Source organism: Hippoglossus stenolepis, chromosome 14 (assembly GCF_022539355.2).
Source record: "Hippoglossus stenolepis isolate QCI-W04-F060 chromosome 14, HSTE1.2, whole genome shotgun sequence".
NCBI classification, from domain to species: domain Eukaryota; kingdom Metazoa; phylum Chordata; class Actinopteri; order Pleuronectiformes; family Pleuronectidae; genus Hippoglossus; species Hippoglossus stenolepis.
Genome location: NC_061496.1, coordinates 21708674 through 21730062, shown reverse-complemented (window position 1 = coordinate 21730062; position 21389 = coordinate 21708674). Strand labels below are relative to the sequence as shown.

General features: G+C 45.4%; 2 protein-coding genes across 7 annotated transcripts in view; one reads left to right on the top strand and one right to left on the bottom strand.

The window, feature by feature from the left end:
* The first annotated feature begins 2266 nt into the window (after positions 1–2266).
* Positions 2267–5672, top strand: cbr4 (carbonyl reductase 4). Of its 2 annotated transcripts, XM_035176676.2 has the most exons (6): positions 2267–2415; positions 2672–2833; positions 3598–3718; positions 3807–3943; positions 4351–4485; positions 4616–5672. In XM_035176676.2, exons 2-6 carry the CDS (start codon positions 2680–2682, stop codon positions 4792–4794), a joined length of 726 nt encoding a protein of 241 aa, XP_035032567.1. In that variant the 5' UTR covers positions 2267–2415; positions 2672–2679; the 3' UTR covers positions 4795–5672. The 2 variants fall into 2 exon arrangements, with proteins under 2 accessions (XP_035032567.1, XP_035032568.1); XM_035176677.2 differs by lacking the exon at positions 4351–4485.
* A 91-nt stretch (positions 5673–5763) lies between these two features.
* palld (palladin, cytoskeletal associated protein) overlaps positions 5764–21389 on the bottom strand; it is a 55248-nt gene continuing 39622 nt past the window's right edge. For 4 of the 5 annotated variants that reach the window (XM_035176671.2, XM_035176670.2, XM_035176673.2 and 1 more), the window contains 11 exons: positions 16036–16722; positions 15177–15321; positions 14758–14859; positions 12442–12663; positions 11610–11759; positions 11169–11257; positions 10054–10186; positions 8410–8617; positions 8136–8301; positions 7502–7635; positions 5764–7410 (listed from right to left, as the gene is read on the bottom strand). In XM_035176671.2, coding sequence (XP_035032562.2) covers positions 7250–7410; positions 7502–7635; positions 8136–8301; positions 8410–8617; positions 10054–10186; positions 11169–11257; positions 11610–11759; positions 12442–12663; positions 14758–14859; positions 15177–15321; positions 16036–16722 — 2197 coding nt within the window. In that variant the 3' untranslated portion in view covers positions 5764–7249. The remainder of the gene's footprint in view (positions 7411–7501; positions 7636–8135; positions 8302–8409; positions 8618–10053; positions 10187–11168; positions 11258–11609; positions 11760–12441; positions 12664–14757; positions 14860–15176; positions 15322–16035; positions 16723–21389) is intronic. The other variant, XM_035176672.2, reaches the window with a different exon arrangement.

Below are 21389 nucleotides of genomic sequence, written 5' to 3'. Positions count from 1 at the left end.
TCACGTGGTCTGCGAAACACAGTGGAAGGTATGGATATGAATGACATGCATGTGTTTGAATATAGGAAAATGCGGGTGTACACAGTGTGGGTAATTCGCACATAGCTGCAAAGGGTGTGTGCAGATCAGAAAGCGAGTCCTAAGGTTAAGTGTTTCTTGATCATGTTTAAGCTCAGGGCGTGTCTGTCACTGCGAGTCACTTGATGAATGGAGTTTCAGTCAAATCCTAAAGGGTTCAACCCCTTATTGTTGTTCGATAACATGAGGTTTTAAGACTTTTTACAAGCTGTAAAAAAAGATCAGTCTTCATAAAATTATGAAAACTAACAAAGTGATAACTTTTGATAATACAAAGAAAGTACCTCCAGAGAATAGGCAGGAAAACATGAAGCTTTTTGTTTTCAAAGTCTGAACAGCAGTGAAACTCCATTTATCTGAGGCTCTTTTGCAATGCTATAGAGAGAACAGTGTGTAGATGTGTGTGCGAGTGTTTGTGCACGTCTGCATTCATTCATGTGCTTGTGCATGACAGAGCAAAGTACGGCTCTGTTGGCAAGTGTCATTAGATCACTAAGGTGTGAAAGAGGAGAATAATGTCTCTGTGTTTAGGAAGGTGACCTGAATACAAATCACGTCCTGTTTCTCCCTCTGACATGAACACAAACTCGTCATGTCAGTGAACGCTGTGAAGAGAAGTGACATTTTAAGCAACTTTAACCACGTTAGGTTGTTGTATTTTCCTGCTGCAGCGTGGACACATGATTCATGGCGCTCAGGGTCACAGGTCGTCCCTGCTGCAGGTGGTGATTGGGATTTGATGTGAGCAGATCAATCCAGCAGCGTGTCTCAGTCTGATGGATGGTCCAGGTGGAGGCCGAGGCCACCCACCTCCGGCATCAACCACTCGTCTGTGCACCACTGACAGTTGGGCTTTTCTGCTGAGGTATACTGGAGTCTCCATGTTTGGAACGATGATTCATGAAGCCAAGAGGAGAATGAATGACTGCAATTATTATTTCAGTGTGAAGAGCAGAGCAGCCTCATCGTGTGCCTGTATTAATAGAAATCCTCTCAGAAGTTAACAGTATAACTCAGAGGGACCTATAACTGTATTCTTCTTGAATACTTTATTTTTGTGAATTTGTTTTCTGGAGCACAAAATTACAAATGAAAACGAAACAAGTCACTGAAGACCGAACAACACATCTCATCGGCATGACTTCATATCAGGGAACTGGAACTGGAAAGAAATGATATTTATCCAAACATGCACCCATTGAGGGTAATAGATGTATTATTAAAGAAATAGTGCAGTTAATGATGGACTCCCTGTTAAAAAAGGAATATTATCTCACTAATAAAGTACAATAAGATGAGTAAAGACCTGCGCTGCACACATTTCCTACAGCAGCAACACATAACATTGAAATAATAATACATGTGTATATGTGCGTGTATTTTTGTATTTATATGTGTATATATAACTTACAGTTGTTTTCCCCCCTGTCTTCTACTCCTGATTAACTGAGGGGGGTCAAATATGTGCTTGGTGATCAATAGTAAATAAGAAATGCTCAAAGACACTTTACATAGGTTTTAAACCAAGAAAATAAAATGAAATCATACAACTATAAATATAAAACACATAGTAAGATGAGGTGAGTTTTGAATGTGTCTGATATGAGTCAAACAAATGTCTAAAGACCTTAGAAGTTCCAGTCATTTATTCGTTTCTATAGACAAACACGTTTGCATAGAAATAATGTGTAAAAGTTTTACTTGCTCTTAAACCAGGCTATAAAAGTGAGGCGGTGACATTCACTGAGAAACTGTCTGGATGTGGAAACACATGAACATGTCCTGTTCACAAAAACAGCAAATCTCAAACACACAGACACGGATTGGTTGATTTCTAATGTTGTGTCATGCAGATTATGGGCCCGGGCTAAAACAGGCTTACTAGATGCAGATACCATTATTTAGAAAAAGTACAGAAAGAGAAGGTACAAGAAAGAAAGAAAGAAAGAAAGAAAGAAAGAAAGAACCAGAGTAGCAGCTTCAATAGCAAATAAACCATCCTTTTTTCTCAAACTTAGAAGCATTCAAATGAAACATCATCAGAGCTCCAGAATATGTCTGGATTCAGAACAGATCGATAATCTTAACTCATCGTAAAAAGAGCAAAATGTGATTCATTCAAACATCTGACTGAGACGTGAAAATCAGCCCAGATCTGCACTCTACTGTGTCAGACTGTGGGTCCACTGCGCCATCTAGCGACCACAGGCCAGTAACGCAACAACACGGAGACGTAAAAACCAACATGGCGACCCCCATGGGCAGCAGCGTCTCCTCTGAGTCGTTTCTCTGTGGAGGAAACGTTTAGTCTGACTGGAAACATCAGTGGGAAATCACGTAAGTAACAACATGACGTTATTGTCAAGGTGTGGTCATGTCGGTGGAAGCAGCAGAGACGATAACATCAGCAGCGAGCTGTCACTGCGCCGCCGCCATTTCTCTCAACTACAGGTCACTACATGAGTTTTACTCCTGTTATCAGCTCCATCAACACGATGGAAACACCTGGTTTGACCTCGTTATGAAGACTCACTGTTATTGGACAGTGCCGTGATTACATCTGCGTCACTGTGCGGTGTTTCTATCTCCGCAGGCAGGCTCATGGCTCCAGGCTCCAGACTGGCGGTGGTGTGTGGAGGCTCCGGGGGAATCGGGAGAGCCGTGTCCCGCCTGCTGGCAGAGAGGGGCTGCCGGGTGGCGGTGGTCTCCAGGAACGAAGACGCTGCCCGGGCCACTGTGGCGTCTCTGCACGGAGGTATAGTACACAACTGTAGTACACATCAACATGTCAACATTACATGTGTCAGCGGGCAACATGTGAACCTCCTGCAACCAAACCAAACTGTGCAGTGGCCTCGAAGGGCTAATAACGAGAAATGGGAAAACAGAACAGCTAATTTCCCTGTTGTGGGACTAATAAGGGATTATCTGATTTTATCTAAATCACAAAACACAACAAATCAAACTAGAATTACCAGACTCACTTAGACCTTTGAACACGAAACAGTCCATTGTTGACAACGGGTCAAAATATGATGAAATTCCCTAAAGACAGACTCTAGATGTTGAAGAAGTCAAGAACATGTTTTGTGAGGCCACTGAGACCTTGACCTTTGACCTTTGAAGACCAAATTCTCATCAGTTCAGCCTTGATTCCCACTGAATGTTTTTACCAATAGAGGCGTTCTTGAGATGTGACGCACATACGTTCATACGGACAGACAACCTCAAAACATAACGCCTCCAGCTTCTGGCTGTTGCCGGCGCTGAGCCAAACAAACACAATGACATGAAGTTCTATCAGAAAAAAGCTGTATCTGCTGTTGACATCAGTGTTGTTGTGTTGTTGTGTTTTCCTATTTGACGTTGTGATTTGCACTGTAACACTGATTTTTCTCCTTCCTGTCAAACACTGTTGGTTTTGTTGCAGTTTTTTTTTTGTTTCTATATATCTATATATATATGAACAGACTGTAGTCCTGTAACGTTCTCACATACTCTTGTGTCTCTGCTCTCCAGCTGACCATGTGGCTCTTAGCTGTGATGTCTCCAAACAGCAGGAGGTGCAGAAAACCTTTGACACAATCCAGAAAACCAGTGGAAACATCTGTTACCTAGTGAACGCAGCTGGAATCAACAGGTGAGCAGACAGTGGGGCGGTGGGTCTGCACTCACCTCACTGTTTTTAGAGACAAGATCTAATCCCCTGTTGGCCTGTCTCTGTTCAGGGACGCTCTGTTGCTGAGAACCAAGCCGGAGGACATGCTGGCTCTGCTTCACACCAACTTGTTGGGCCCCATGCTGACCTGCAGGGCGGCTCTGCGCAGCATGCTGCACACACAGGGAGCGGCCATCGTTAATATAGGTATTGACAGCTCTGAATCCAGTGGCAGCCGTGGTTAGGATTCAGTTTGCAGTTTGCCCACTGGGTGGCAGCGTAAATCACGTCCTTTTTGAATTGTCACTTTAGAGGAGCATACTGGTATTTTTGAAGATTGAAGATTTGAGCACATTTACTACAAACACACTGGTTTTTAAGACTCCTACTCTAAACCATAAACCTCTGGTACATCCAACAAAAAGCTGAACATGAACTTTACATGGTATGTTGTAAGAACATCAAACCAGGATGACAGATGATGTCAAAGAATAATGTCAACTCAGGTTCACACATAAGATTCACTGCAAAGGGTTTTTATCTTCAGTTTCAAATCTCCTTAGATTTCTTTTTAATCATTTCTGTCCTAATGGATTTCTGTTTCCTGTCTGCAGGCTCTGTAGTGGGCATAAAAGGAAATGCTGGTCAGTGTGTGTACAGTGCCAGTAAAGCTGGTCTGGAGGGTTTCACACGATCTTTAGCTAAAGAAGTTGCTTCACGTAATATCAGGGTGAATCTTCTGGCTCCAGGTACAGTGCAGCTCCATCTTATGTCACCTTTCCTCTCAGCACCCACACTAGACTATTATTATTATTATTATTATTATTATTATTATTATTATTATTATGTTTTCACGTGCCTGTCCTCTCTTGTGTCCAGGTTTCATTCGCACTGCCATGACCTCAGGGCTGAGAGAGGAGGATGGGGGACGCTCCATTCCGCTGGGGAGATTTGGCGAGCCGGAGGAAGTAGCACCGGCTGTTCTCTTCCTCTTGGAGAGCTCCTACATAACAGGACAGGTGCTGGTGGTGGATGGAGGGCTGCAGTTGACCATGTAGGGAGCAGGGCCTTACCTCACCGTTCCAAATAGCAGCAATGAGGCAGCCACTCTTTTTGAATGTTATATGACATATAAACTGGCTCAGGAATAAGAAGAACACACAGTGGACCTGTGGATCTGACCATCAGAAGTGAACTTTTGCACTTCATAACACGTCATGGTGGAAGTTGAGTGTTGCTCTTACTCTGAAACTCAGCCACACAGCCTTAAGAGGTTGTAAAAGTTTTGAAGAGGCAGTTATGAAACATCTGCCAGAGGACCTCTGTCCCACCGTGTCTCTGCTGGAGTCACTGTGTCCACCCTGAGGGGGCGTGGCCTCATGTGTGTGACAGTCGACCATCGTGACTAACGTCGCTGACTCCAGAGTGTCTGACCCGGTCTAGACCTCGGTTCCCAGAGGCCCTAAATTTGATCAGCAGAATTAACGCTCTTGGTCTTTTTCCATGACTGTCACGCTCCCCGCCACTGATCGCAGCGCTCATGTTTTGTTCCCCCCACCTCCCCCAGGAAACCCCCCTCACAGCCGGCAAATGTTGCCCCCCCCCCGAGCCCACCTCTGGAGGGGCCTGTGGAGAGGCCCGGCGTGTGGGGCTGCAGCTGGAGGAAATTAAGAGGTGGTGGTGTGGTATTTTTAGCTCTGGGAACATTGCGAGTGTCTGGTTACAGCTCTGGTCCTGTGGTGTGGATGGATGCGGTTGGAGGTGATTGTCAGGCTCAGTGATGAGGTTTGAAATGTTGTTCTGCTTGTTACTTTCATTGAAACCTGCTGTTACTTGACCTTGAGTGTCAAAACCACCTCTAAATGAGCTTTTATGATGATGCTCTCCCACGTGTATCCTCAACATTCAATTTCCAATAAAGGACGAGATTACAATATTTTCTGATCAGCCTTCTTGCAAGAATGTTTTTCCCACTTTGACTGTGTTCTTTGGCGTTCTCTGCCAGTCTATAAAAACATCTCACGCTGTCTGGAGAGATTTTTTATTAACTTTCATAACCTAAAATAATATCAGGAAAACAATCCATATACAGGCATTGATTGGCATAGAAATGTGCAAACACAGTCAGCTGATGTTCGCTCCGAACAGACACAGAAGAAGATGTCCACTTTGTATATTGTTACAGAGGTGACAAAAATAGTAGATATAAATATACCTTGCTTTTTACTTTTCACCAGCTTAAGAGCATTTGTTACCCTCCTCATAATGTGAAAAAAAAGCTTGTTATTTTGTACATTCTGGTACAAGTTGTTTGGCTCTGTACAAGTGTCCAAAAATAACATGCAAAGAAATGGTGTTTGCATTAAGCCTAAACGTGATTTAAGGCAGTGATATATATATTTATATTTATTTATAAAACTTAATGATAAAGAAAGCCTTGTTTCATCAGTGAACAAAAAGTTGCTGATATAATTTATGTCGAGATTGTTGGGAAAGTAAGTAGTTTTTTTTTTTCCATACAAAAATAAAATTGACAATCTGTGATGTGTGACAAATAAACCTTTCACAGCGCCCTCGCTCGAGTGAGAACATCTTGATGCACACTTGTAAAATAAACCACCAAAGAAGAAGAAAATGACAACATGACCTGCTGTCACCGAAAGGTTATTTTCAATTTTTCTATATCGTAACTGCCTTGACCTCTGCCCCCGTCATTCACATCCCAACCACCACATTAAAGTGTCTCTTTAAAAAAAACCTGCATTTTTCAACTTTTAAGTTCACCTGCACCCACAAACAAACAAATCTCATCCATGGTAACGCTTCCTTTTCTCTACACCTCATTTCTTTTCGCTAAAAATAAGAAAAACTAAACATGCTGTTTAAGGCCCGGCCTTGTCCAATAGGTCTGTAAGCTCATCTGTGACCCGACAACACTGAGACTGTGATAATCAGAGGCTGCAGATATCAGCCCTGTGCTACACAAGCCCACGTCTGTGATCTCCTTCGTCAAAGCTAAGGTGCTTTGAATCCCTCATCCTCCTCTGCACAGAGACACAGTATTATGACTCTGTGTATTGGCACCACTTAACATGCATATTAAATCTACTTTTCATTTTTAAACCTGTTTCATTTTTAATGTTTACAGAAAGGAGAGGCACTTCAACAGGAGACCATTTGCAGAAGAGAGTCGACCGTACAGTTCATGAGAGAAAATATGTTGGTCTCCTCTCGTGGTGAAACACTTCAATCATTCTCCAGGTCCGGTTGATCAAATGAAGCATGGGGGGGGGAACCTAGATGAATTCTGTAACATAACGGGTTGTGTCATATTATAAAAACAGAAGAAAAACTGCCGCTGCACCAGATCACTCCGCCCACTGACCCTCTGTAGTTCTGTGCCTGTGTCTCGCCATTGTAAAGTATCTGTCTCAGGAGTGCTGGGAGTGAGGGCAGCTTTCAAGGGGGGTTCTCAGGGTAGCGTCACGATCCTCGCAGCCGGCCTGTGGTCCTCTACAGGTCGTCGCTTTCCACCAGGCCACCGGGCGGCAGCGGGCTGGAGTCGGGGAAGAAGGCAGCCTTCACGTCCAGGCCTCTCTCTGTCAGTGCGGCGTATCGGCTGGTGGAGGGACGCACCTTCTTGGGCTTGGGGAGGTTGGGCTGCTGCCACTGAGCTGAGGACAAGAGGTTAAAGATGTCAGTTGTAGAAAGGAAAGCAAAACGCTGGAATCGATGAACGGTGTGAGTTTGTGAGTCGACACTTACTGTGGATGTCGAGGCGTGCAGTGCTGGAGACAATGCCTGCATCATTCTTGGCTGACACAGTGTACCAGCCAGCGTCCTCTTTCGTGGCAGGCTGGATGATCATGCACAGGTAGCCACAGTTGTCCTGGTGCATGCTGGGAAAGAAAATTGAACACAAATTAAGGGACTGATAAAAATGTACATCGATCAGCCATCACATTGAAATTGGTTCATTCTGAATGTGATTTAAAATTAATTTTGTAGTTCACTTATTACCTCCACCAAAGAGGTTATGTTTTCAGCCCGGTCCATTTGTTTGTTTGTTTGTGAGCAATATTACACAAGACCTTGGTGGAGGGATGTGGTATGGGTCAGGGGAAATCTTTTTCAGTTTCAGAAGTGATATCTATGAGTGTTCTCTACTGAGTCACATTCTTATTATAACTGGTGACCCGTTTCAATGTTGTGGCTGAGACTTTCTGGTATTCATGGAACAGTTCATATTCAAACTGTAATGGCCGTAGTGAAGTCAGAACATATATTTGATCAGATTGCGTGTCATGCCAAATTTGTTCAAACTTGATAATTGAGACAGACGACAGTCCTAGAATCAGCTGAGTCAAGCAACAGAAAGAATAAAAAGTCCAGTTTTTACCTGATTCTGTCTGTGTTGTGAGTGAAAGACTCGTTCTCCCTTTTCCAGAAGATCTGTGGGTAGGGAACCCCGGTGACGCGACACTCCAGACGCACAGGATGACCATCAGCCACGCTGGTGTTCTGCAGCTTCTCCACAAATGAAGGGGCTTTGTGCATCTCTTTGGCTGTGGAGAGATAGAGTCTGTTACTGAGGCGCTTTCTTAATCCACACAGCCATCATGCATCTTCTACACACATCACCGTGCCGTCACCATGTGTCTGCTTCTGTTTACCTGCCACAATGAGTTCCAGGTTAAAGGAGTTTTGCCCGGCGCGGTTGCTGGCGATACAGGTGTAGATGCCCGCGTCACGGCTGGTCACGGGCTCGATGACCAATGAGTGCACGCCGTTTTCCCTCACCAGCATCTTATGGGCGGAATCTGGGCGGATGGTCTGTCCATTCAGCTGCCAGATGAGGTCGGGGGTGGGCAGGCCGCTCACCTACAGGTGGCAAAGCAAACACAGCCAACATTAAAAACCCTTTCACTGAATACGTGAACGTTTGTCGTGCAGATGCTTTGATTTTGTGCAGTCGCTGCTTGTTTGTGTTGGAGTATATTAGCCGCATGTGTTCTGCGGGGGCGGTGTGTGTGTTTATTGTGAGTATGAAAACAGCAGTGTGTGGTTAATCTCTCTGTGCTGTGTTTGTCTGGAGGAGCCGACCGCCGGTGCGCTCTGTCCTGGGAATCAACCTGTGCGGAGAAAAGACCCGTCTCTCTTTGGAGAAAAACACCTGCAGCTGCTGCACCCTGCCCACCTGGATGCATGTCCACCATATATACATACACATATTCACAGACATCACAAAGGAGAGCAGAATGGTGTGGTTGTCCTAAGTATTTCTGGAAACAACCCAATGCACTTTTAGAAGTTGGGATATTTTGAGCACGGAAAGTTTGGAGAGCCAGAACTGATGATCTGGAAATAAATATTTGCTATAAATATCCTTGACATTAAGGGTTCAGAAGGAATGAAGGTTTATTTCTAACCAGTATAATAACACAGGCTGTTTATAGTGGGTTAATTGTGGGCCTGTTTTATTTAACTGCATGGACCAGAACTCTGGAGCTGCAGGCTGCTGGGAGGCAGTGGATGCAGAGACGTTGAGTTGGTGGGAGCAGTGCAGGGGGGGAAATAAGTGAAGAAAGTCTGAACCCACTTAATCCTTGAAAAACGACACCTCTGTATTTTCCCCTGTCTGCTCGAAGCGATCGTAACACCAGGAAGTGATGAAATATCTAGTCTCTGCTATGTTGTCATTCCCTAAAGAAAGTGGAATGCACAGAAGGGGAAATGTTTTGGAAACGGAACGCGAACGCAGACGCTGAATTAAAGGCCAGATCTGAAATGGCTTTCTCTATTACTATGATTAACATCTTCTCTTTGGTGTGGGCATTTCCATCTGCGGTCAGATGTCGATTCTTTCCTTTATCAAAGAAAAGCAGCATGACCTGAGCCCGAAACTACAAAACGCAGACGTTTGTTATCTCATTAGATCTTAATCACAGGAAGTAGCCAGGCACCAGGTTAAAGTAAAAATGGCAGATTCGGACACAAGTTGTCCAAAAAAAAAAAAAAAAGACCTTGAAACTGTAGTTGTGTATAAACACGTCTCCTCCACATTAAAGTTCATTGCCTGAAATGTAACCCCAGAAAACACAGTGTATAATTTTGGTCTTTTCTGCTTTTAAGTTTTAAGAATGGCCTTTAGCATTCAGCACTGTCTCAAAGCCAAAAGGGTTTTTCTTAGAGCGCATCGAAAAAATAATAAATCATGCCAATTAATAAATAACTCTAAAATGTGTTTTATATGGAAATTTGACAGGTCAACACATTGTCCCGTGGTGGCACATGCTGTACTCGTGTATGTATTTCACCTTGCAGTCCATCCGGCACAGTCTGCCCTCCTGAACGATGAGGTCACCGGGCGCCTGCAGGAAGTGGGGGCGGAAGTGACGCTCTTGGATGTTGTCGTTCTCATCGCCGCTGTCTCTGGACCTGGACCTCGGCCTGATGATGAGAGGGAAATACAAAGTATTTGAGATTAAAAATCAACTCATATCTTTTAAGTGTCCTTGGGACTCTTGAAAGGCGCTATATAAATTCAAGCTATTATTATTATTATTATTAAGCATTTTTACAACAAATTATTTCTCTAGACTCTAGAGACTGTGGCTCAGGAGGTAGAGAGGGTATAAATACAGTTAGTTTTCAGTTTCAGTATTTGTTTTAAACTTTTCAAATTCATTAGAGAATGTAAAAAAACTCCAGCTTTTAGAAGTATTTAATTGGCACAGAGACTCAGCAATAACTCAGTGCGATACTCCTTAAAATATTAAAACCCTTCACATTAAGATTTCTCATTTCATAGACCTAATATGAATTGAGGAGGCCCTTATTTCCTGCTCTGCCATTCGTCCTTCAGCCTTGTACAGTCGTGTCAGGACCCAGGAGTGATTCTACCCTACAACAACAATGACATCACCACGGTGCCTGCAGGTCAATCAGGGAGGGAAATAAAGTGAGCGGGAGACACTGATCCTTATCTCGATCTCTTAGCTCTTGTCTGAGCTGGGAGTGTTCATGTAGATAACAGAAGACAGGTGGGTTTTTAATGTTCAGTGACGGCCGTCTGTGATTTTTCAATATCTTGGGCGTGGGTGAATGCGTATGATATATACAAAGTCATTAGAGCGGTGGAAAGCAAAAAGGTGTTCCCTCTCATGAACGCAGAGCTGTTCTCTCCTGACCCGACACTTCAACAAAGAAATGAGTGAGCTCACAGCAAACATTCGTGTACACAGCAGCTTCTAAACAACATCTCACATCAGAGTCGCACACCTTTAAGTATGTGTGTGAGTACAGGAGTCACGCAGATGTTGCGCAGCTCTGCAGCATATGTGCCAGCCAGCAGCTCAGGGTTACCAATAAAACACACAGACATTTTGTTTGTCTTCCCCCTCCCCTCTCCACTCAGCCACCGAGGCCTCACCTGCGCATGTGTCCCGGTGCCGAGCGTTGGCTGCGGCCTCGCTGGTTCACTGCCTGCACCATCATCCTGCCAGTGCAGCTCACCCTGCCCTGTGAGGAGGAGAGAGAGAGAGAGAGTGGGAGGTTATGAGGTGTTGACACTCCACCACACCACAGCATACAGTCAGACTGGGAGGTTAAATAAAATGTTTGCGTGTCAGAGCTGGAAGAGGCCATCAGAAAGCCTGCAGTGTATAAACTTTTGACCCTCATCAGGGCTGTGGTGATTTCCTGTCTCATTCACCGCCCTCTTCCTCTTCAGGCCAGAGGCCGTTATCTTAATACTCATTATTCTCTCACTAATGAGCGCTGACATCTCGTACAGGAGCCAAAAAGAACTTTCAGTCATATTTCATGTTGTGTTTTCTGTTCCTTTCCCCAGAGCCTGTATCCGTCTGCTCACCTCAGGGTTGCCTGCCATGATGGTGTAGTTGCCGTCATCATCCAGCGAGGCTGCGGCTGTGTGCAGGTAGCACGTCCCATCAGGCTCACGGCTGATCCTGTAGTGCTCGCTCCTCTTGGAGATCTGCTTGCCATCTTTGAACCAGTAGACCTGTGGAACAAGATAAGAAAGGCCTTAAGATGTTGACAGTTTTATTCCCCAAACTCTATCCATCCATCATCTATACCACTTATCCTTCTGAAGGTCACAGGTCTGACATTAGGCGAGATGCGGGGTACACCCTGGTTGCCAGTGTATCACAGGGCCACCATACAGAGACAAACAACCATTTACATCTACGGACAATTTAGAGTCTCCAATTAACCTAACTTCAATCTGCATGTCAGTGGACTGCGGGAGGAAGCCGGAGTAACTGCAGGAAACCGACGCAGACACGGGAAAAACATGCTGCCCTTTTCCCCAAAGTATGACATTTAATTTAAAACCATTTTAAAATCTAATATTTAAATTGCTTTTCATGCGGTGGTCTCTCCGTCTTTCTCTGTAATCTCTGTGCTTCACTTTTATTCCCTCAGTTCATTCTGAGGCCTGTCAGCACCATATCATTACTGTGGACAGAGCCAGGCAGCCAGCCCGGGCCAGTGTGTTGTTGCAAAGGGCCTCCCCTTATCACAACACAGCATATGTACAGTATCTGCACCCTCCATCATCGGCATCACACATCAGCAACTCCCAATTCAGGAAGCCAAGCCGTCATAAATACTACCTAACATTTATCTAATACCCAGCCACGTTTATTCACTCTGGGTAACATGTAGAAGCTTTTTTTTACCTTTGGTTTGGGGTCTCCATTGATCTTACAGGAGAAGGTGACAGGCATGCCCTCGAAGACTTTGTAGTGTTTAAGCTTCTGATCGAGGGATGGCGCCACCCCCTGGCCAGCAGAGTCTTCGTCGTGCTGCACGTCGTCGTCTGACTCTTCCACCGGAGAACGCTCCAGACGGAACTCGATCTCGCTGATCAGGCGCTGCTCGAAGCTGGACACTTTGTATTCCTGAAGGCCAGAGACAAGAGGAGGAAAATGAGTTATGTGGAGAAAGACTTGGCGGAGATAGTGGAGTTAGTTTGTGTGAACACGTGGCAAATATGAGCGTGAGTGAGAGTGAGCAATAAAAGCATGTTTGGCCCTTTTTCAAATGATTTACATACTTATTAACCTGCCTTCATTGTCACCAAAACTACAGACTTTTTCTCAAAAATGTCCTAATTCTCCCTGCCCAGCTGAGCCACTCCTCCGTCCCACCACCTCCATCAATCTGTCATCACCGGAGCTTTGCTGAGGCAGCAGGAACATCTGCAGATCCGCACAGTCTGATGACACATCACACAGATAATGACAGGCCTCGGGCCCAGCTGCAGGGCACAGCATTTCACTCCTCCGCTCAGAACGACACGATCACAGCGGTGGACCGTTCTGATCCTCTGAGGTATTATTCTGTCGTAGCCGCAGCGGCATGTTCCCTCGAACATCTGTGTTCCCTGCTATAAGACTCGCTTGCTCATTTAACCACAGATGCAAAGAAACACTGGCACATGCATCGTGTGACAAACAGGCTGACAGACGCTTGTGTTGCAATCAAGTTTAAACATGCTTCAATATCTACAGTAAATCCAAACTCATACTGGACTACATCAAACAGGTAAAAGTGAAGAGATCCGGTTTAAGACACAGAGCAAACATACAATATATAATATACTAGTTTCTGTCTGTTGTGATGATCAGAAAGTGTCAGTGAGTAAACGACACAAACCAGTGGAAATGGACAAAAACATATTCCCTATTGTTTTCTTTTAATCTGACATTTGTTCCAGGGCCTGATCGTGTTCTGGTCAACACAGACTTTAGCGGGACTTTGTGCAGTGACATTTTATTTGAGTGAATAAAAACCCAGCAGGTGACATAAAAAAAACTAAGATTTAAATAACCTTATGATTGAAAGATTCTCTATCAGACGACTTGTCTTCCTGTTGAGAGCACATGCCAGACACAGTATGAAAACAAAAGGCCTCAGGATACACAGATGTGTTCTCAGCCACACAGTCAGTCTGAGCGTTGTGCTGAGAGACATGCAGTGCGGTAGTTCCACAACCAATCAGATTGCTTCTCATGCACAGTGTCATCTCAATAACATCGGTCAATGTGGACACAACTTGTGTTCTAGTGACGTTTATTATAAGTGAACGGTGAGTTCAGATAGACTCATCAGCCTTCTTCACTGCATGTGTATAGACTTTGACATTATTACAAATTGTGACTGACTTTACACCATTTCTTAATTGCTTGTTTTTAAGATTTTAAAAAGGCTGTTGCACCTTCAAACTTCATTCCGAGCAACTCTTCGATGCCTCTGAATGATGTAGGCTCAATAATAAGAGGTGATCCGGCCTTTCCAGTGGCCGCCTTATAATCTCTGGAAAAGTTTACCTCTTCATATCAGAACGGATTAGATGCAAAACCTTTAAATCATTGCTGAAGACCCCTTCTTCTCACTGGCTTTCAATTCAGGTTGAGTTTGAGACCTGGATTTTACTGTTCAGCACTTCAGCTCATAACTTTTAAACATGCTATACAAATTGTCTCAACTTTACAAGTAAACTTAAAACTTTAAAAAATCTACTATTATTGATCATCTGGACCAGTAGTTCAAACAGGAGAGTGGAGGCAGGGAATAATTATAAACCATTTACATAAACTGTGAACGTGAAAATAAAGGCGCTACTCTTTGTCTTGCCACGTTTTGGTTGCTCCCCAACATGTTTGCAGCAACACTGGTTTCTACCAGTTTGCATAAACAGAGATATTTATGGAGGGCTCTGGAGCTCTTCATAACCAGTATTTACAGGGGACTGAGGGGGGAGGTGCTCTCTGGTTCAACAGTATTTAAAGTAAGCCACTGCTCATGAGATGGGAATTACACCAGCAAAGAATAAGAAAACAGAAAGGTGCATCACATGCATCACTAATAGTTGTTTGTGTAAAAAAAAAAAAAGTGCACACACTGATCATAGATTTCTATGCCTGTGTGATTTCAGGTGAGCTATTTTATCCCCCTCCAGGTGTGTGGATCCTGATGTCGAGCCACCGTACCTGTGTTACTGGCTCCTCCTCTGTTTCCTGTGTGTTTAAGACTGTGGCAGCGTTGTCAGCACCCAGCAGTCTGCGAGCCATCTTCTCCTCATAGGTTAACCTCTGGAAGCAGGGATTAATGGGGTCAGTGGGGGGTTAGTGTGTCAGTTGCAGAACACACACTTGTACACACACCATCAGCAATAGCTACTGTATCTAAGCCTTGTGTTAATAAGTCGGGGGGGAAACAAAATGACTTGGTTCAAGGGTGCATGAAACTTAGACTTGTTTAAAGCACTTTGACGGGAGGTAAATCTGTTTTCTTTCATGAAGAGCTGTGTGACTTGTTATTCTGTTAAGGACGTGTCACTGAACACGCTCATTCTCTGCCTGCATCACACACTTGTCTCAGGAACTGAATAAGGTTCAAACACACACACCTGTTGACCATTGCTTATGCGCTCCTCTTTAAAGCGCAGCTTTCTCTCCAAGTCCTGGATGACGGCATCTTTGGATCCTTGGATGTCCGAGTCGGAGGTCGTGCGTGGCGTCTTGGTGACTGAGGACTTCCTAGGGAACGCTTTGCTGAGACAGGAAATGCAAACAGAAACATTTGTCAACATTAAAGACGCGGTTATCTCAACTCCTCTTCCCTCTGGAGCTTCTTTGCTCCCTCTCTGACTCTCCTGCATCCACCCTTATCTGGACATGTCCGGCTGCAGCATTCCACAGCGTGTCTTCTTATCTCACACAACTGCAGCAGGAATGCCAGTAGGAGAGGGGGAGTGCAGGACTGAGTGAGGGGCTGATGAAAAATTACTGGCAAGGAGTTGAAGGTGGAATGTCCTTGATGGAGTAGAGAATAAAATCACTTTTCATTCTCCAGGGCTGCCACCAGAGGAGGACTAGCTACACAAGAACAGATCTTTATCATCTCGTTCAAGTGTTAATAGGATTTCACACACCTTTCACTCTGATGTCCTCATGTGTGTTTTTTTGCCATATGAGGGCTGAATCTATTGGAGCTCGAGAGCACTTTTGTGATACGTGTGTCTAACGGGGCTCTTTAGTTAAAGTTTTCCTGTAAACACGCCGTATAGAAATGTAAACATGTCATCGTCCATCTTGCAACAGACATTGAGCCTCCTGCCTCCAGCAGCTAGCGGGTTTATTTGAAGGGGAGCTCTACTCGCCTGAGACACACTGTGTTTAAAAAACTAACAATGTGTTATGTAACCTGGCAGACACTGCAAAAGAAAGCACTGTTTATCTACAAATGTGTACGTGAGGGATACTTACACAGTGCCATTGCCTTTAGGGAGGCCCAGGGCATTGACCGTAGGACTGCCGGGTGTGGAGGGAGTGGAAGGCAACATTGCGGACAGGAAGCTGGAGGCTGGAGATGCAGGGACGGAGGAGAATGGAGAGGACATATCGGAGTAGGCCGGGGACATGGACATAGGTGGAGGAGGGGGGGGAGGAGGCGGCGGAGGAGGGAAGTCTTGGGCGGGGCCTGTCGGAGAGGACAGGTTACTGGAGCTGAGGAAGGGTGGAGGTGGAGGTGGGAAGGAAGGAGAGCTTGGGGACTCCACGCTGCCGGCCTTGGTGAAAGGCGGCAATGTGACCCTGCTGAAGGGCTTGTGCGAGGTGGGCGGAGACAAGGGGGAGGACAGGCCGGACCCCGAGGAGCCAGACGACTGGGTGACGTAGGCCGCCGCGCCAGGGCTCTGGGCGGCAATGAACTGCTTGGGCCGGGCGTAGTTGAAGGTGCTGGCCTGCATGGTTACGCTGCTCTCCAACTCCTGGAAGGAGGGGGGAGGGGGGAGAGGCGGAGACGGCGGAGCAGGTGGAAACACGTCCTGGGGCACTTGCTGTGGTGGGGGCAGGACTTCCTGGCACGACTGCTCCTGCTGCTGCTGCCAGTTGGCTACTTCCTGCTGTTCCAACAGTATCTGTTCCTGCAGCTGCTTCAGCTGAGATGCGTTCCTGCGAAGAAGAAGCACGGTCGTCAGTGACAGCGATCAGAAACTAAAGACATCTCATGTTTGCTTAAGGCAGTTTCATTCCTCACGGCGGAGGTGGGGGCGGCTCGGTAACAAAGTAACAGACTTGTAAAAATGTTACAAAAGCATGCGGCTGTTTTCAATTTACGCATGACACCATCATCTGGTCTCTATCCAACTGTAGTCTGAGCACAACTGGCAGAAAGGAGGATGCCAGATGTGAGCATGATGGATGAAGAGTTAAAATGCCCATTAAAGCATTGTGCACCAAACATGGTGTGAAGATGGTCATTATTATTTTTCTTGGATAGTTTTTTACCTTTATTTGATAGGACAGATCAAATGTGAAGAAAGAGAGAGTCGTCGTGCAGCAAAGGGCACCAAGTCGGGATTGAACTCACAGACACATCAGAGAACTGCAGCCTCAATAAATGATGAGCCCCAAGACATGCTTTTAAAATGCCATCACTACACAGCCATAAATCTGATGTTTACGACAGGCGTTAAAGTCAACTGGTCTGAAGGTGGTAGTCTGCGAGGTTCAGTCAAAGTACAGGTATGTGGACAACTGTGTGTGTGTGTGTGTGTGTGTGTGTGTGTGTGTGTGTGTGTGTGTGTGTGTGTGTGTGTGTGTGTGTGTGTGTGTGTGTGTGTGCATGTCTATAGTTTTGAGGGCCAATTTTGGTTCAATACTGTCATTGTGAGGACATTTTGGCTGGTCTTCAAAAATTCAATGGGCTGTTTGAGGGTTAAGACTTGGTTTTAAGGTTAAGGTTAGAATTAGGTTAGGGTTATGTATTTGGTTGTGATGGTTAAGGTTATGGAACCCTAACCCTAACCCTAACCCTATGCAACCCAGGGAATGCATTATGTCAATCAGCGTCCTCACAACTATAGAGAGACGTGTGTGTGTGTGTGTGTGTGTGTGTTCAGTGAAGGAAACCACTGCACCAGAAGTGTGGCCTGATAGGTTATCAGCCTCCAGCCGGTAACAAAGACTTGTTAATAAGCCAGCCTGTGGACAATGTGTCAATTATTGTAATGGGACCAGGAGACGAGTGTAACACTGAGGAAAACAGCTCTGTTCCTGTTGTTAAGCAGTTTACGAGCTCAGATATGATGTTTTTCTACGTGTGACATCAGGAAAAGAGATCACATGGTTCAGGTGTGGCCGCTTGTATCTGAATGACCCTGTGATGAAAGAAAAACACAAATGTAATGTCATGGTGTGCTTTTCTTTGCCAGGGATGATGAAGTATTGTGTTTTTTCACAGAGGTGTGGTCGCCCAGCCTACTCCCCCAGCTTGGCTGATTCACCGAGGTGTCACGTCATTGTGGGAGAGAGGGAGGTCGGACGTTTTGTGGTGTCATCAGCTCCGAAATCTGAAGTTTCTCTTTACTCAAATAGCGTTGCAGAAAAAAAAACTTTACGTGCACCGAGGGGGGTTTTAAGGAGGACTAACTTTGAAAACCACAAGAGAAGAAGTGAACGCTCAGAAGCTCTCCTTGAGGACCGAGATGAGGACATGGGTCTCTGGGAAAGCTTGGAGTTATAAACCTTCAGAGATTACAGCTATGTGTGAGCTCTTCATAGGCAGCCTATTCAGAATATACTGTACGTCCCAGTGGTGCATGTTGTCAGGAGTCTACCAAGTTCACGCGCCCTAATCTTTTCCAGATGTGGAATAATCAGTGGACTACTTTTTTCCTTGCCGTAATGCCCTCCTCATACATTTGCAAACAACACCAGTGCCTATTTGACAAAGCGTACTGCTCTAGCATTGTGTAAAAAAATCCAATGCACAATCTACCAGCAGCAACGTGACTGATTGGTCTGTCCTCGCTCGCCAAAAGAAACTCATTAATTCAGAAGCGTGTATTGTGATCATCCTTCCTGGGTTTACTGAGAGCTGCACGGCCGGTTCTGATCCCATACGTTTTGCTTCACTCTTACCAGAGGTCTCCCGTTCGGGCCTCCACCAAAAGAGTGCTTTTACAGGAATAGTTTGGCAGCAGCCCGCCCTGCAGCGGTTTGATTCCTTTTTTGGCTGTGTTCTCTCAGTGTCAGGCAGAAGCACCCTGCCCGTCTGCTTCAGCAGAGAGGAAACACACTTTAATTTTCTTAGGCCTCATCCCTCTCGAGCCGACAGGCGCTTGACTGCCTCGGCATGAGAGAGCTCTGGGACTTTTAAAGCTTTTACCCATGTTTTAGAAACCTTTCCTCATGTTGTATCGTACTTCAGAAGTTAGTTTTCCAATGATTCTTCTTTCTCTGAGTATGAACAGGATGGTGAGCAGATGGTATCCAGTTGTTAAAAATTGCTCTTTGTATATAAAACAACTACAATTAAACAAGCACATCCATTAATTACAAGTGTAGTGTCATCTCATTTCTCTCTCTTCGTACAGTCAAGACATCCCTTATTGAAGTGACACTTTCAGGTCATCCACATTAAAAATGCACTGACATGACATTTGAATGAAAAAGGTCAGCTTGTGCTGTTTGCAGCTGCATGAGCAGTTTTATGGCCCACTAAAAAGAGAGGCATGAGGGGTGTCATGCTCACTCTGACCCTGCAGAGGTGCTGCCTCTGGCTTCTCATTGTGCAGATCGCTCTGACCTCACAGAGCAGGACGAGGCCGCTCTACGATCACCCCGTCCCACCGTCTCCTCTGCGTCCGTGCACTGAGACACAAAAGCCCCCTGCTAAAACCTGTGCATGGGATTATTATGTACCTACAGATGCCTCTTGAGGCAGAGCAGGCCTCCTCAAGGCCTCCATCCCTCTCTCCTACTCTTTGTCTCTGCGGTGGCGAGAGGCTGAATTAGGAGGGAAGTGTTCCTCTGTCGCCATGCCAACGGCGCTGTGTTTTGCCGTTCTGGTCGGAGCCAACTGGCCCACAGAGCACAGCACTCCGGCTCCTCTGTCATTCCAACTGTAACACAGTATTACTTGAATTTCTCTCCCTTTCTCTCTCTCTCATTGCCTCTCTTTTTTCGCCCCAACGTTTGATGGTATAAATAGGTTAAGTCTTCCTTCTTTCATCCTGAAAAATACTGGATCCTGTCTGCAATTCTTTGGTAGGGGGGAAAAGGCAAAGAGGGATCAGCTCTGGAGGAAGTTTGTCTCCCTGGTTTCTACATGGAAACATTCAATAAACAGAGCCGGGAACAGCTTGACAGTAACTTCATTGAAAATGTATTTTACAGCCTTGTGATGTATCAGACGTGCCAGACACAGTGGGACTTTACAGGCAGCATCTTGGTTTAATACGTAAACAAAGACCTCAACATGTTAAATGGCCGTGTTTGCTCAGCGCCGCTTGTTTGTGCTTCCTGAACAGTAAAAAAAAACCCTGGGGTGCATGCGTGAGAAATTCATCCACTTTTCTACCGCCCATCGGATCAAGCTGCGCGCCATCCGCTGTCTTATCTGCCACCCATCTCCTCCTCAGCTCCGCAGCTGGCTACAAAAGACAGGGCCGCTTTATTAGAGTCGGCCAGCTGATGACAGGAAGAGTGCGATGGAGGGGGGGGGCAGGAAGTTGTTGAGTGTACATCACCGCTAATGAGAGGTTTCCTTCTGTAAACAACAACATGAGGGGAACTGAGGCCGTGCATGTTTCTGTTTAAAAGTCTGTAGGTGTGTATAAACAAGAAGACGTGAGATTAGAAGCCCAGAACAAGGCCTCCTCTGGACTGTGCAGCAACGTGAACAAGGAAAGACTTTGATCGGGGGGGGCGGGGGAAGAGTCTGGCTACTTTCAGGCTATTGGCTCATTGTGTGTTTGCATTACACCTCTCTATATTTGTTTCCACAAACACCTGCAGTTGAGATACAGCACGGCCTTGACGTCTGTAAATGATTCACATCCAAATAGTAAAATTGAGCTGCAGTATCACACCTACAAGGCAAACACAGCCTTGTAGAAACCTGTCTGAGATCATTACACACACGCACACACACACACACACACACACACACACACACACACACACACACACACACACACACACACACACACACACACACACACACACAGTGCTTGACCCTCAGAGTTTAAACCACCATAGCTTTATATGGGAAAACATGGATTTACCTCTCCAAGCACTACACACCAATCCTTTTTAGCACCTTCACACACACCTGGTTCTCTCAGAGCATTGCATCAACACAACAACGCGTCAATGCCCCCGAGCAGGAACACACTGTCAGTGACTGAGCTGGTGTCTGAATGACTATCAGGCCGACAGACGATGAGTAAGATGTAGCTGTGTGTTAGTTTGAGTTGATTCTGACAAAGGTTCATGTCTGACTGATCTGTGACTGGACACGTCTCCTGTTGTGACTTCTCTACACTTTTTGTGACATCAATCAATGCAACTGTATCAATCTCTCTCTCTTTTACACACAGAGACACACTCACACACACAGACACACACACACACACACACACACACACACACACACACACACACACACACACACACACACACACACACACACGAAAAAGTGTTTTATTCCTTGTGTTTTTTCCTTTTCCCTTCATGCGCTCCTTCCCTGTCAGCTGACATGTTCTCTCTCAGCCTTTGTTCTCCTCCAGTCCTTAACTTATTTTCAACCCCTCTCCTCCCTGGGTACCCCATCC

Excerpts from the sequence above, each read along its gene's own strand:
- cbr4 (XM_035176676.2), top strand. The coding sequence starts at position 2,680 with ATGGCTCCAGGCTCCAGACTGGCGGTGGTGTGTGGAGGCTCCGGGGGA. Across the intron at positions 3,719-3,806 it reads AACGCAGCTGGAATCAACAG|GGACGCTCTGTTGCTGAGAA; the intron begins GTGAGCAGACAG and ends GTCTCTGTTCAG. Across the intron at positions 3,944-4,350 it reads AGCGGCCATCGTTAATATAG|GCTCTGTAGTGGGCATAAAA; the intron begins GTATTGACAGCT and ends TCCTGTCTGCAG.